At 43.8% G+C, this 16210-nt stretch overlaps 1 protein-coding gene across 8 annotated transcripts in view; it reads right to left on the minus strand.

Annotated features, from left to right (window-relative positions):
• Positions 1–16210, minus strand: part of RABGAP1L (RAB GTPase activating protein 1 like) — a 228623-nt gene that overhangs the window by 20085 nt on the left and 192328 nt on the right. The window contains exon 1 of one of the 8 annotated variants that reach the window (XM_063165430.1): positions 14102–14347. The exons of 6 other annotated variants lie outside the window; for them this stretch is intronic. Coding sequence is in view for 1 of the 2 variants with exons in the window: in XM_063165428.1 (XP_063021498.1) it covers positions 11169–11279 (111 nt within the window). In the remaining variant the exon portion in view is untranslated. Of the gene's footprint in view, positions 1–11168; positions 12885–14101; positions 14348–16210 lie in introns of those variants that run through there. One more of the 8 variants, XM_063165428.1, reaches the window with a different exon arrangement.

Consider the following 16210-nt stretch of genomic DNA (forward strand, 5'->3'; position numbering starts at 1 on the left):
CAGAAAGGCACAACACAGGTGTAACTTAGATGGTGATTTGTTCAACCAAAGATGTTCCTGATTCTTGATGCTTTTCATTGAAACCTTTAAAGTGCATACAAGAACTAAGTTTCACTACACAGTGAGACAGACAAGACTTCAGTTCACACAGTGAGTGCTTCAGTAAGAATCCTGCCATCGGACGGAACAAGAGATGAAAGATAGATTTTGTGTCTGTAAATTGATTTTGTGTGTGTAAATAGGGAGATAAAGGTGGAAAGTGAAGGTGAAGATTGAAGAGTCCCAACCCTTTACCCCCCTATTCTTATGTGAGCAGTGCTGCTCCCTTTAGCCGGGCACTGGGTGTTGGGGCCTTCCTCCTCTCACAACTACCAACCATTTCTTAAAGCCTGCTAATTCATTCCATCAACTCTTCTCATCACTATGCTCTCCTCCCTTGTATTTCAGTTCCCAGCTGTGAGCAGGACCACGTGTGGGTACTCTGGGGCCCTGGAGGGATCAGCTCCCTCATTCAGCACCACAGAGCCATCCACAGCCATGGGCTGGGCTGAGGGTTGGCCTGGCACCCTCTCCAGCAAGGAATCAGCACAGCAACACTTTCCTGGGAATACAGACAGTAAATAATATCTGAAACAAGCATCAGATCATGCAAGCATCAGGCATTGACATAGGAAACAGCTTCCAGCTCTTTGAAAGGTGATAGTGACTGATGTTAGTATCTATTTATGCTACAAACCTTAACTATGAAGTACCTAAACACAGTGAAAATCATCTTAAGGGGAACTCCCACCACAAACCAGTCCAACTAATCCACTTATCTTGTAAAATAGAAACTGGAACAAGCATGCCCAAGAACTTTGGCAGGGACTACACAGCTACTGTCTATTCAGCCACATTTCTCAAAGGAGTTTGATAATTTATTACAGCACTTTCTTCTTCTGAGTATACACTAATAAATGGAAAAAAAATTTAAAAGCCCATTTCCATATTTCCCAATTTAATTGCCTGAAACAGTTTGTGAATTCAACAAGGGATTTCTCAGTAACCACTTCCATAACTAAGTGCACAGTGCTAGCTATGCTTCAGTCTTCATGAACTGATCCTGAACAAAGTGCTCATAAATTCTCTGTAAAGGCTTCTGCAATATTGATTCCTTTTTTCTTTCTTTAGCACCATGGGGTATATTGGCTTGAACTGATGCTTATCAAATTTATGAGACTCTTACAGTGCATAAACATTCCTCATAATTGTTTATCTCAATATCTTATCTCATTGAATTGTTTTATTTTATTGCCTTCAAGTATAAAATCATGTTATAAGTAGTTATATGCAGGGAAACACCCATGCAGAGCATCTTAATAAAACATCCACACAGAAGAACTGAACATGCAAAACCTCTTCCTGAAAAAACCCAATGGCACCAAATGCTTGAAGGACTCACTGCATGGTGGGAGAGAAACAAAACCACTTTGGTTTGAGCTGCCCCTGCTCAGACAGGGCTAGAGATTTGCTTCAGTTCCTGGCACTCCTGGGCATGGACAGTGCACATCAGCACCTGCTCAGCTTCAGGAGACCCTTCCCTCACTCTGATTCCTTCAGCTGTTTACAGGCTGACCTTGCTGCATTCATAAATCACACCTGTGACTGCTTCCTGCCCTGTGTTTTATTGCTGTAATGCAGCTGCAGCACTCAGAGCAGGCAGTTATGGCTCTGCTCATTTGACAGCCAAGGAAATGGAAGCAGAGATGGGAAGTGATTTCCTGAACATACTGCAGACAGCCAGAGGCTGATCCAGATAGTGAAACCCTATTACTTGATTTCTGATTTCCAGCACTGAGCAGGGGATCTGTTTCCCAGCTCCCCACTTCCTTTCTCTAGCATGCATTAACACTCCAAAAATACATTGTCCCACCACATAAAAATGTAGTCAGTATTCTCTATCTCCTCACTCTTAACACTTTGTTCTCTCTAGTCCTCTATCAGTGTAAAAAAAAAAAAGAAAAAAAATCAAATTAACAACCTGTGCAGTGCCTTCCTTTCTCATTCTTTGAAGCAAGCGACACAATTTTCTGTTTCACTGGTGATGGATTTGCTTGGTAATTCCAGCTGAGGTGGGGGTCCTGTACCCCTGCAAAGGGGGGAGCCTCCCCAGCCTGCTTTGGGTGGGCACTGACAGTGACCACAGACACTGGAGCAGCCCAGCCCAGCACAGCCTCCCTTTTATCCATCCCACACACCTGCCCTGCTGTGACCCCCAGCACAAGACAGGCTCTCCCCACTGCTGCAAAGCAGGATCACTTCCAGTCTGGTGCCAGCTCACAGCCACAAGAAGCTCTCACAAAACACAGCCACAAGAAGCTCTCACAAAACACAGCCACAAGAAGCTCTCACAAAACCAGACCACAAGTGCCTTTCTCTTGAGGAGATGGGAGTTACACTTGGGTGTAACTTCATTTCCTTCACCTTATGATTTAAAACAGTATCAAGAAGAAATTTCACAATGAGGCTTGCTTCTGTGAGCTTTAAACAGAAGCTCAGAAGATTAGCAATAAAAAATTTCCAATCACACACAGCATCTCAGTTTACACTCAAAATTGTGCTATTTTATTCCAGTTAATACTTTATATTTTAAATACAACTACATCAAGTTCCAGGAAGGAAGCAGCTCTATTTTAAGGAATACAGCTCTATTTAAGTACTTTATTAAACCAAATGAAAGTTGCAGTGTAACAAAATTAGATTAAAAATAACTGACTTGGTGCTACTCATCTAACTGGTCATAATTATGAGCAACTGCATCACCCCCTCCTTAAAATGTGGCTGGCCATAAGCAATGCAGAGTATGTTTCCATACCTATCTAGGAATAAGGCTCAGAAGTAGATAAAGCCATTTATTTTTCTCCTGGGAGGAGGCAGTAATGAAAAAGAAAGAACAAACCCCACAGTACTATGCTGACACAACAGACTTGTCTCCTGGATTGGACTTTAAAGGGGGGGAATGGGATATTGTATTTAGCTATTATGCAGTACAATCTGAACAACTCTATCTCCAATGAGATCTTAGCCACAAACATGAAAACTGAAAGGGAAAATTGTAATTTCTCTCTAAACAAATAACTATTTGGGGTGGGTATTCTGGACAGCAAACCTGCAATATTCATTTGTAATAATTAATGTAGGATTGACATCAGCTGCCTAAAAAGAAATTGCAGCCTGGAGCACAGCTTGAACAATTCCCAACTCTCCTTTGACACCAGGCAGGGAAGGGCTCACTGGCAACAGGCTGTTTTAGCAGTCTGAAAGCCCTGGAAGAGCCCCCCTCCAGTGTTTTCACCATGCTGTAGTATCCCACTCATCCCACACATCCTGCATCCACCCCACACTGTACAGCTCCTTCAGCACCACCTGATCCCTGGTTTTTGGGGCACAATAAAAGCCCAGCTGTCAGATGATATTTTACCATCTAAGCCAGAAGGAAGGAGTTGTTCCCTGAAATTCCTTGGAGAGATGTCCTGCTGAATGCAGGCCTGAGCACCTGCAGCACATCAGCATCTCTCCACCTCTTGTTTGGAAACAGAACTGAGAGAAATGCTCTTTTTGTACCAGCAAAGCAGCTCCACCCCAGCACACCTGAGCATCCCTTCCATGCAGGGGGAGATGTTTCCTCTTGCTGCAAGTCACCTCCTTGCCAGCTCTGTATGTTTAAGAATTCCTGAAGAGTCTTCAGGATTACAGAAAGCCAAATGAAGGCAAAGGAAACCAGCACTGCTGTGAATTTTGTTTGATTTCTCTGCATTAGTCCATTATCAAAATGTCTCAATTGCAATGGCACATTTGAAGGAATTTATAGAGACAAGAGAAAGGCAGGTTGCAAAATTTACAGAGCACCTGCACAATTTATTGTGATTCAAGCCAGCAGCAGCAGAGTCAGTGACGCTGGATCATTTCCAACACCAGATCTTTTGTCAGATTTTAATCTCCACAATGTATTTCCATTCAGGAAAATCCACTGAGCCAGGTATAGCCCATTATTCTTCTGCAGCCCTGCTGTTTAAAGATCTGCTTAGTTAGGCTCAGTTAGCAAAACACTGAACTGAGAGTAAGCTGAGACAGAGAGATGTTCAATAAGCCCCATTGTGCAGCAGTCCTGCAGCACCACAGGAAAAGAGAATTTGGATTCTCTGAAGTGTAACTCTAAACACCAGTGTGTACTTTTACACTGACCACAGTGCCTCTGTTTGAGAGGCTGCAGGGGAACCTGCACCTACAAAAAAAGGGCCAAGGAAAGGATGGTCTGCCTGTGGCAGATGCTTTTCAGAATCCCCAAAATGTCTTCCTGCCATCAAAAATTCACTTGACAAACAAGAAATCCTACATAAGAAATCCTACATATTGACAAATAAGAAATCCTGCAAAACAAATACATAGGCTTTCCTAATACTTATCCACTGTAGATATGTAACAACTAAGGCTCTCTTGTGTACAGCTGTTATAATCTCTTAGGCAACAAATAGGAGAAAATTCCTAAGGAAAAAAAAAGGAAAAATCCTAACCTCCAACACTGTCTGATAAAAGTATCTTTACAGTTTTAAGAGTCTTCTCTAGCACTGGCTTCACTACCACCTGAGGGATTTATTTTATTAAAAGCCAGACCCTCCCAGGAGTATCCAATAACCATAAAGCATGAATTAAAAATCTCAGAAAATGGGTCAAGAAGCCATTGTGAAAGGGAATCATTATCGAGTGACATCTTTCATTTTTGGTCAATGACATTCTGGGTCTTTCTGAGCCTCATCAAAGATCCAGCACTATCAAACACTACATCAGTGGCCTGCAAATGAAAGACAGAATCCAACTAATAGAATTTGCAACTGACACACAGAAAGAACAGTGCAGAGGAAGAACCAGAAACTGTACACATATATTTGAATTCCTGGAAGTAGCTTCCTCTACTGAAACACACCCCTGTGCTGGCTACAGAGCACATGTCCACAGAACTTTACAGCAGCTTGGAGCTGGGATGGAATCCCATGAGGAGATGGGAAGGACAGAGGATGAGGTAGTGGGAGGCACATGCTGGGAAAGCAGCTTGCCATTGTCTGGGCAAGACCCAGCTCTTCCTCCACAGCCCTCTCCTCTCCCCTCACTGTTTGGTGGCAAGCTGACCAGAATAAGCCTGCAGAAATATTTCAATTTAATTATCTGTGAAAATGTTCATTGCATCAATACCACTGATAGTTCAGCCCTACAAGCAGCTGCTCAGGAGGACAGAGAGCAGTGTGGGACTGGGAATAAACACTGGTACAGAGAGAAGGGAGGCAATAACAGACCACCTTACTGCCAAATGTAACTCTGCTGTCAGAGGCAGGCTGCAGCAGAAGGGCTGGTGCAAGCCCTGGGATGCACAAGGACAGGGGAAAGGAAGCTGACCAGGGAAGGTCAGCCCTGGATTGTCACTGAGACCCATGCTGTAATACTGCATCTTGTCCTGAGAGAGGCAGCTGGGGAAAAAACTGAAGAGGATGTAGAGCAGAGCCCCCAAAATGTTCATGCAGAGTGTAAATGCCCCACAGTGAGAGATGCAAGAGCTCAGAATCCTCAGCACAAGGAAGCTGCTCCAAAGACAAGGCAAGAGGATTGGGACAGAATCTGGCAGCTCCAGCCCACAGGGGAGGGAGGGACAGAGGTGGGGACAGCTTCCCTAGACAGCCTGAAAGCAGGATCCTTTCTTGTGCTGGAAAGGAAAGGGTTCAGACAAGTATTGCATCTGTGGAAAGAGCCAACTGCCATAAGAGTGACCACCCAAATTCCCTTCCTCCTCTGGCAGCAGCTCCAGGGAAAGATGGGCTTCAAAAGCTGCCAGGGACTCTGTCATGCAAGGCTCCACCCAGGCAGAATTAGAGATTCAAGGAAAAACTTCGACTGGAAGGGCTCCAGGGGGCACACGAACCAAGCTCCTGTTCAGGCAGGGCAGGTTCAAAGCCAGAGTGTGGTGCTCCTGAAGGCGTGCAAGGATGGAGATGCCACGGTCTCCCTGGACAGGACCGCTTCCCTTGTGCTGAGCCAGAACTGCAAATTACACCCATTTGTCAAATGCAATGTCCTGTCACTGTGTGCCCCAGAGTTTGGCTCTCTGCTTTTTATGAGCTTTTTTGAGGTGGCTGGAGACTGCAATTAGATCCCTCCTGAGCTTTCTCCTCCTCAGGCTAAATGCCCCAATTCTCCCATCCTTCACCATGCAGTCAGACCCTCCCTTTCCCATCAACCTTCCACTCCACTTGCTTTAGCTTGTGGATATCCCTGGTCCCTGTGGGTTCAGGAGGATTCAGGGACAGACACATTTCACTGGCACCTGTATGTGCACAGCCAGCCTTGGGCACTGCAGAGCACAGGTTATCCACCAACTCCCAGCCTGCCCTCGTGCTGTCCAGAGATGCAGTCCCCATCCTGCAGACATGATGGAGTTTATCTGCTGGAACCCAGGAAATTGTTGTTTATTGTTTCTTATCTATAAAATTCTTTCTCCGACCCACTGAGGTCTGTCTAGCAGGTCAGGTTGAGGCACACTGTCCATCCTTGGGGCAGTGTTATCTTTTATACTAAAAACTACATCTACACTATTTACAGTAACTTCCCAATATCTATCACCTATGTTAGACAGTGAGTTTCTACTCTAAACCAATCTAAAAATGCCAACATCACAGCAGAAGATGGAGGATAGGAAGAAGGAAAAAGGACAAGGCATGCCCAAATTCCTCTGGCTGCCCTGGAAGACTCAAGACCCTGCCAAGGGGCTCAGAGACCTTGGCACAGAGCCCAAGGCCCCTGTGCCTTTGATTTAGCCCTTGGAAAAACAATTACCAACTTTTATATGAAGAATTACAAGTCAAGAAAGTTTAAGTAGAATAATAGTTAGTTTGTCACAGCATGAAAAATAGATTTTGGAGGTTTTTGGAATGGAGGCTCAGGGTCCCAAGATGGAGGAATTTGAGTGTGCCCTGTTTTTCCTTCTTCCTAACCTCCATATTCTGGGTGATGCTGGTATTTTTAGATTGGTTTAGAGTAGAAACTCACTGTCAAACATAGGTGATAGGTATTGGGAAGTTACTGTAAATAGTGTACACGCAGTTTTTAGTATAAAAGATAACAAGGATGTCAAGGATGGGCAGTGTGCCTCAACCCGACCTGCCAGGCAGGCCTTGGCAGGACAGGAGAAAGAATTTTATAGCTAAGAAACAATAAACAACCTTGAGATCGAGAATAGAAGAGCTCTGGCTCCTTCTTCAGCTGCCAGGCTGGGAAAAGAGATTTTCTGACACAACTCGGGGTCACTGTGACCAGCAGAGATTCCGAGATTTATCCTCCTCAGGATTCTGCATTTGCCTTTGCACTTGCTGAACCTCAGCAAGCACCTCTCAGCCCAGCACTGACCCTCTGGTTTCTGCCCCCTGGAAAACAGGGTGCATCCTCTGCTGGTGTCTTGGCCCGAAGATGTTAAACACAGCCCCACTATCAACCCCCAAAAATGTTCAGCTCCCTGCCAGTTGGACTTCAACCCATGGATGACCATGTACAGCACTTCTCCCAGGCCTCCCAAGTCCTTCACCTGCTTTGCAGCTCACCCACCCACTCTAAACCTCCTCAGTTCAGCTTTGATGAGAAGCTGAGAGCTCAGAAATCCTTATGGCAGGGTCTGCCAGTGTGCAACCACAAATTCCTTCTATGAAATGGCTGATAATTCCCCTGAATAGAGAGCTAAACACAGCAAGGCAGGCAGGAAAATGGAAATACAATGAAGCTTTCCACAAGAACGTCCTTCAGCTCTGGATTAAGAGGATTATACCACTTAGAATAGCATTTTTATAACCCCTTGAGTCCAAGTTTTCTGCAGATAAACTGAGAATTGAAATTCCCCACAGTAAAGCTGCTCAATTCTTGCACAAACTACACAGCAGCCCGCTTATATATGCTGCTCTCCCTGTCTGTGCAAAGCAGGTTCAGAACAACTTGAAATTCTGAAAGCAAGACCACACAGCAAAACAACTGCATTTCATGGTGACAATGCAATATGATTAATTTTATTATATGTAATAACATATATATGTATTATAATAGAGGTAATAATTTATAATATATATAATATAACTTTATTATATTATATATTATAATATGTTTTATTATAATATGTTTCACTATTAAACAGTGAAACATATTTAACAAAACCTTAGATCATATCCACATCCTGTTTAATTGTTTAAGAGCATCACAACAACATTATAAAAATACTGCTATGCTTTCCAGTGAAAAATACAGCTAGAAGGGATGAACACAGATAATTCAGATGGCTACAGATGATGGTGGATAACAGATAATTCTGACTGTGCCTAAGTTCATGGCACTGGCTGTGTCAGAAGGTCAAACAGGGCTGGAAGCACAAGGAACCTGCACAGCTCTCACCTGGCCTGGTTTGGTTTTGGCATAAACCCTTTGTTACCTCACTCCATGACACGTGGCTCTCTGTGCAGGGGAGACTCCTGTGCACTCCAGCCCCTTGCACAGCCCAAAGGAACTGCAATGAGTTACCTGCAATGCCAGAAACCTTCCAACAACACCATCTCAGCCACAGAATGAAAATCTTTACAGAACTTTGTTTTTTATTCTCTGCAACCTGAGTGTGTAATAGAAAAGCTTTTCAAAATAATTGAAACTGCATTTTGCAAACCCAGCAGATGAATCCCAGATTGCAACATAGCTGTGCTATTAATATGAACTCTTAGAATAAACAAAACCTGCACAAATTCTTCCTGCAGAACATCCCTTTGTGTACAGACCACACCTTTGTGCAAGCTGGTGAAGTGACTATGAGAGAGTCAACACAATTTGCCCAACTTATCCTGACTGTCAGCTTGTCCCACAGTTAAATGTGGCAGCAGAGAACCAAAAGAAACTTTCTAAGCCATCAGGTCCTGTCCTTTCATAGTGCAGACTCCCATGCATTGTCTACTACTATCACAATCCTGAGGACAGCTTCATTTTACACCTCTGCAGGTTGTTTGCACCATTATTTGCTTAGTTAATATCCTTCAAAAACCAGTTAAAAAAGCAGTTAGGTGTTTCCTATGTAAACCCAACAAAAACCATATTTCTTAATTTCTTTACTAATACATAATGCACTGAAACATGGAATCCCAGAATAATTTGGGTCAAAGAACTTTAAAAACCATCTTGTTCCAGCCCTTTGCCGTGGGCAGCGACACCTTCCACTAGACGGGCTGGTCAAAGTCCCATGTTAATACACAGATATGTTAATACACTTTGATTCCAGGAAAAAAAAAAAAAAAAGTTGATCAGAACAAACCCTTACAGTGAAGTCAATTAGTCAGATCCTCTAAATAAACGTAATAATGATACTTTTCCTCCCACGGTTGTTGTCTGTTTACTAGGAGATAAGTAGGTAGTTCACAGAGAAATGTTTTTCATCTTATTTTCAGAGTGGCAGAAATTATCTGGAGATGTGATGTGGTGCTTTCACACCAGTTCCTCTCTCTCCTGGTCACTCACAGCTGATGCAGAGATACAGAACACAGTTCCTGTTACTCGTGCTCTGCAGCTGCCCAGACCTGCAGAGCCAGCCCTGAGCCCATCCTGGCAGCACTTCCCAAAGGGTTAAATCACAAGGTAAGCCACCATGAAAGGTCGTCTCACCACAGGGATTTTAATTCAGCAACTGCAAGTGCTAGCTCTAGAACACCCAGCAGTTCAGGGCAGGAATCCCCCAGGAAAAACCCTCTGCTGCTGAAAGAAACTCCCAGAGCTGCCAGTACCAGGCTCGGGTTAATCCTATTGCAACACCAGGTCCTGTCTCAAGGAGATCCTACTCTGGCCCTCCAGGCAAAAAACACAGGCTGCCACAGCCACCAGCTCAGGCAGGGCTGTGGCTAGACAGTGAATGAAGGGACACCACATATTTAAAAATATCCAGCAAGGAAAAAGTGTGCGACTCCTGATATGCTTGTTAACCAAAGCCCAGCCCTGATAGTGACCACATCATCTTAGGGATTGGTTTTGTCCATACTGAATTTCTAGATTTATTATCTATTTGATGTCATGGACCTTGAAAATTCTGGCCTAAAGAAGGTCAGAGGCAGGAAAAAGCATCATAATAAAAGGGACTGGGCAGAATTCTGGTTTTCATTCATACTACACAAGATGCAGGAAATGACTTCATACATATTAGATCTCCTGAGCATGGAGAGGCAGAAAAACCCCAGCAGGAAACAGGCACAGAGATGCTTTACCCAAGATACAATAAAGCAAATTTTCCTTTTCTGAGAACACCTTCCTTTGTCTCAGCAGAGGAACTGACTGGGTACAAACACACACCCAGCCCCAAATCTGCACACATGAGCACTTCTTTGGGCTGCTGAATTTGTATTTAGCCTGAAATGCTAACTGTACCCGCTTGCACACTAACACCTATACATACATTTTTATTTTAAAACACTCCCTCTGACTGCTTCTAGGCATCCTGGCTCCCACATGGGCTCAGCTGTAGGATCAGAGGCCAAAAATGAACTCTTGCACCCAATTTCAGAGCCTGCAGCTCCCTCCAAGCACTGAGATCTCCATGACAGAGGGAGATGACCACACTCTACATGTCACTTACAGAAGTGATATGCTATTTACAAAGAAATATCATATTTCATTCAAGTAAAAGGTTTTTACATATATTTATGCTGATTTTGAATCGTATAAAAGTGAAACATCACCATTCTCAAGGAAGGGACTGATTCTCTCAGATTTAGTGATGACAGTACCTGCACCCCAGAACCAGCATCTACCCTGAGCTCTTGACTTACATTCTAAGAGTCTGCTGCTAGATTGGCTTAATTATTATTCAATTATTCCAATTATGTAAAAAATATTATTTTAACTATGACCCTACTGAGCAAATCATCTTCTTCTAAATTTAGAAGTTAGAACTTCTTCTTACAACTTCTAAAGAGATCATTAAAATCTCTTCTGAAACAGATTATTTTCATTTTGTTGATGCATGACAGCAAATTTCTGAAAAAGAGAAACTGAAGAACAAAGAAAGGCACTAAATAGTAAAGTTTTCAACAGAAGGACTTAACCTTGATCATTACTGGCAAAGGAGGAGCACCTACCACAGCTTTGGGTTTGCTGCCTGCCACCAGGCTGGCCAGCAAGTCCTCATCGCGCAGCTGCCCAAACACGTGGGCATCGTAAGCCACCACCATGGAGACCTCTTCCATCATCTTGGCTGCCCTCAGCAGGTCCCAGCCCGAGGCTCAGCTCCTGTCAGTTGTTCACACCCAGCTGGAGACGCTCCTGGGGAAGGAGTGTCACCAGAGAGAAAACGTGACCCAGCAGATCGGGTTTGCCTCCCAAGGGCGCCTTCGGTATCACGGGAGGCACACAGGGCACACCTGCTCCCACTCCCAGCACCTGGCTTACAAAAGGCTTCTGCTGAAGTCTGGAGGAAGGCAGGAACCTCTTTCAGTTCCAGAATTAGGCCAAAGATGAAGCAGCAGGAGACAGAACAGATTAGTATTAAACAAGGCAAGATCTGTCAGACAGCACTGAAATCACTGCTGTGCTTCTCCAGTTTGGTAGCAACTGTTCATTCTTTATGTCCAGTTTTCTCCCATGAAAGATGATATTCCTGTCAGCAGAGTCTTTCCTTTGCTGCTTCTTCCCTTCCAACGAATTGCTGCTTCTGGATTATTTGTAAATTCACAGAGATTGGTATGATGCTGATTTCTTTCAAGCACTCCTTGAAATTTTCTGCCAGTTTGTAAATCTCTCCTTTAAAATCTGTTAAAACACACACTTCTGCTTTTCTGCAAATCTCAACTGCATTCTGTACTCTGTAGATACTTTGGTTTTAGCAGGAAGATGATGGCATTAAGTCACAACCCTCCAAAAAAGTGTCCTTCAGTTTCCACATGTCATAACGGGCAAAACAGCCCCCAAAAACTCAACAAGGCTGTTAAACTCTTTCGTGAATAAACTGGCATCTCGACAAGTGAAATGAAAACAATTTATGCAATTAAAACTTCCCACAGAATGAGCTTTTTAACTCACATCTGGCACTGGTCTTGTTTTAGGTAAGAGGTAATTTTATCTCTTGTCTGTGAATCCTAAATAGCGGAGCAGCCTCCCAGATTGCTCCTGATTTCTCAATAATTTATCATAACTTCTTTTATCTATCTGACACAGAGCAAAAACAGCACAAGGAAACAATATAAAAAAAATAAAAAGAATCAGTACTCTGAAAACTACAAATGAAAATCTGGAAAACAATACAGGATTTGAAGAAACAAACAAAATGTCCCAGAAGTAACTCCTTTCAAGACAATCAGGCAAGGTAAAACTCCATCCACTACATTTTTATCTTCTCTGGAAGCCTTTTCTTCCTGGTGAAAAATCATACCTGCTCAAGAAAGAGAAATCATTCTGGCTGTCCATTTGTCTCCAAAAAGAGTCCGTGCTGAATGCAAAAAATCTGATAGAAATGTCCAGTGCAGGTTGGTGTGGCATATGGTTACACTCCTGCTTCCCAGAATGAATAGTCAGACCCACCTTGCTTTTTTCTCCTCTCTTCCTGGAGTATGGTTATCAAAGATTGCAGCTATCTAAATAGCACCAGGTGGTATTTGCATTTGAATAGGAAACTTGAGCAACAGCTCTAGCGGGCAGGATTAAAACCCTAACATCTCTTCTACTTATATAGTGGGGAGAAATTACATGTTATTGCTAGGAAACAGAGAGTTCTAATAGGCTTATGGCAAACAAAAAATGCAGCACTTGAGGTTAAACTCTTGAGACTAAAGCAGATTCTGATCATGCTTAACCCTTGCAGGATGAAGAAAGATATTTTTCCCTTAAAACGCACCTATAGTTCATTATTTCCTTGTTTTTCTTCAAAGGCAATTTTTTCCAAAGAATTAATTAACTCCTGCAGTAGAAAGCCTTCATATTCCAGCCCGGCTGACGAGAAGGTGGCTCTCCGTGTCACCTGTAGAAAATCCCTACCTGCTGTTCCAAACACAGCTCAGCTTTTCTGAAGCCTTTAAACGCTGCTTCCTCCTCACCTCCATTGCCTGGGGGGGTTTGGGATCTTCCTGAAGAGCGAGTTCTGATCGTGGGGCTGCTGGTGCCCCTCCCTGCTGTGCTGCTGGAGCTGGGTCCCTTCCCAATCCCTCCCACCCAGGGGCTGGCACCTGCCCAGGTAGGCAGGAGAGGGAGCAGGTGCTGTAACAGCAAACATGCCCGTGTTAATGAAAGACCAATGTAATGCTGCAATAAGGGCACGAGGTGGAGGATGCAAATTGTCAAACGTATTCCACGGCTCTGCCAGCCGAACCCCTCCCCTGATTTAGCCAACAGGCATTTCCATTTAGAAGGAATTATTTACCTTCTTTTCCTCTTTAGACAGAGAGGTTACAGTTATTTAACAGAACTACATCTGCATATTATTGTATAATTAGTTCAGTAATTCTCATACCTATTCATAACAAAGGGATTACAATTTTGGCATGTTCTAACTAGCAATTGCAAGAACTAACAACTGATTTGTGACGTTGGCTGCTGCATCTCTTTAAATAGAATGTTTTTCAGTTGTTTCAAGCTAATGAAGCCGAGCTGCCTGCAAATCCTGTGATCCTCCCTGATAACAGCCTATGCTGTACCCTGAATCAGCACACAAAATTCTAACTATCAAGCCAGGTAAATGAAATATTTTGAATTAAACTGACCAAAGCAAACGCATCCAACCAGACACAAGCGCATCTTGCTCACACCTGAGTAGCTGGAAGGGAGAGGGCAAGCACAGGTACCCACCACCACATCCCCAGGCCACACTACACACTCCTCCCAGCCCCTCCATCCAGAGCCTTCCCCTCTGCTGGGCTTTTTGGGTGCTGAAGTGATGAATAATCTACCAAAAGACAATAAAACCCACGCAGAAGATTCATATTTCCTTACAGCAAAGAGCGAATCTCTGCCTAACACCACATCTACCTTCCTCAAGGACCAGGAACGCAGCCCCCTCCATGACACAGCTGTGAAATCCTACCTCTAAAGCAGGAATTTTTGGAGAAGCCGTGCAACCAAGCAGTCAGGAGACAGAGGAGAGCCAGCAGAAGGACAGGTGAGCTGCAGAAAACTGTGAACTTGTTAAGGTAAGGAGCTCTAATTGCAATTGTTGGGATTTATATGCCGGTGGTTAATAGAGGTGAATGGAAAATTCCTGAATTGAGCAAACCAGCTCTCCTAGCAAAGCAAAATCCTGCTCACTCCCAAGATAAATTCATTCTCACTCCACCCCCAGGAATGTCTTGCTGCTATCTGACAGGGATAGGATCTTCTGACAGACGGGGAAGTGAGGTATGTGCAGCTCCTTGGTAAGCCTCCCTTCCTGCCACAGCTCCAGGAACACAAAGGCCCTTTCTGTGATTTGCCTCTCATGCATTAATGAATCCGGGAAGATCACAGCCGTCTTCAGAGAAGGAAACATAAAACCCCTTTCAGAGCACTTGGAATGGCATTTGGCAGTCTTCAAGATAAGTTCACATGTCTTTTCCCCCCAGTGGGAATGATAATGATAGTATCAGCTCTTCTTGTAATTCTGAATGCACAGGAAGGGCTTTTTCAAACCCATCCAGCTAGTGAAAACCACCTGGTTACAAGTCAGACTCTGTGGATCACACACACGGTTCTATTCTCTTCTCTCCCACAAAGGGCTTGCCAACCATCAGAGAGCAGCAGAAACTGGAGCTCTGTTCCAGTTTTAGACATGCTTCTGGATTCCACGTGATGCTGGAATGCAGAGTCACCATGGCTCTCAGGAATGACCTGCACCATTCCAGAAATGCAGTTTCCAGGCTCTGACTGATCGGTGACTGCTTCCCCAAGATTTATTTTTATTATTTAAAATGTCAAATTAGCATGGCCTATTTTTTTTCCCCCAAAGAAGTGGGTGTATGCACCTGTGTTTCTCCTAAAATAATTCTCCAAATGTGTGGAAAAATCTGGGCGTGATGTGCTTTAGCACATACAGTTAGAGGGGCAAATCCTCCCTATTAGCTAGCACAACTGCAAATGCATTTCTGCAGATTAAAGCCAGCAAAGCCATCCCACTGGAGAGGGGAAATGTGCTCTCCCAGGGTGGCAGAGGTCAGCGTGGTGGAATTGCTGAGGCATTCCTGACACACCGGTGATGCACTCCCCCTCAATGGAAGTGTGTAGCCCAACATAGAGAAGAGCTGAGGACTTAAGAATCTTCATTTCATGGTGCCAAATACCTAAATTCTCCTCTCCCAGCCTCCCCAAAACTGCTGCATGTCACTACTCGTGCTTCCAAGCAACAACTGCTGCATAAGGATTTTCTTCCACAGTGTTCCTATAGATGATCTTTAAAGAAATAAAGTGAAACTCTCTATCAGCCACACCCCAAAACTCCAAAGGGGGAAAAGCAGTGCAGCCAATCACTGCCCAGCCTACTGCAGCTCTCTCCCTGGATATCTCTAAGCTCATTCAACTAATTCTGTTCTGCGTCTTCCCTCCATTCCTCACTGAGGTGGTTACTAATACTTGAAATCTTAAGGGTTTGGGTCAAGTTTCCTCTTCATTTCAGGTTTTACATAACTTAGAACTACAGTTAAATAAGGCATGCCCAAAATAAATCTGCCTCTTTTGATTTCTACAACCACACAAACATGAACAAGATTAAACAGCAGCATAGCTGGGACACCAGCCTACAGGTACATGCTCATTATTCAACTCAGTCCATTCCAGATTATTTTGAACCTTTAAAATGAATTCATGAACCTCTTTTGATTTTTAATTTATTAAGTTCACATTTTTACTTCATGTGTTCATCCATCTTTCCTGTCCTGCCCCTATCACTTTTTCTAAGGCCAACAGAAGTAATTTGCTCTCTCCAGCTAGGCTTCCTTCAGGTGTGAATTGTCTGCCAGAAATATTTTGCTTCACGAACTTCCTTCTTGCCTGCTGAGAATCTGGGTTAGAGTTGCATTGACTTTTTGCTTGTTCATGTTTTTTACAGTGGCAAAGGCAGCACAGGACTCCAGCTGAACCATCAGTGAATTTTATTGCTTAGCCCCACAAGGAGCTATGGTGTGACAGGTGACAGAGGAACAAGGAAAGAACCAGACATCCCTGA

The sequence above is a fragment of the Melospiza melodia genome, chromosome 11, assembly GCF_035770615.1.
Source record: "Melospiza melodia melodia isolate bMelMel2 chromosome 11, bMelMel2.pri, whole genome shotgun sequence".
Taxonomy (NCBI): Eukaryota; Metazoa; Chordata; class Aves; order Passeriformes; family Passerellidae; genus Melospiza; species Melospiza melodia.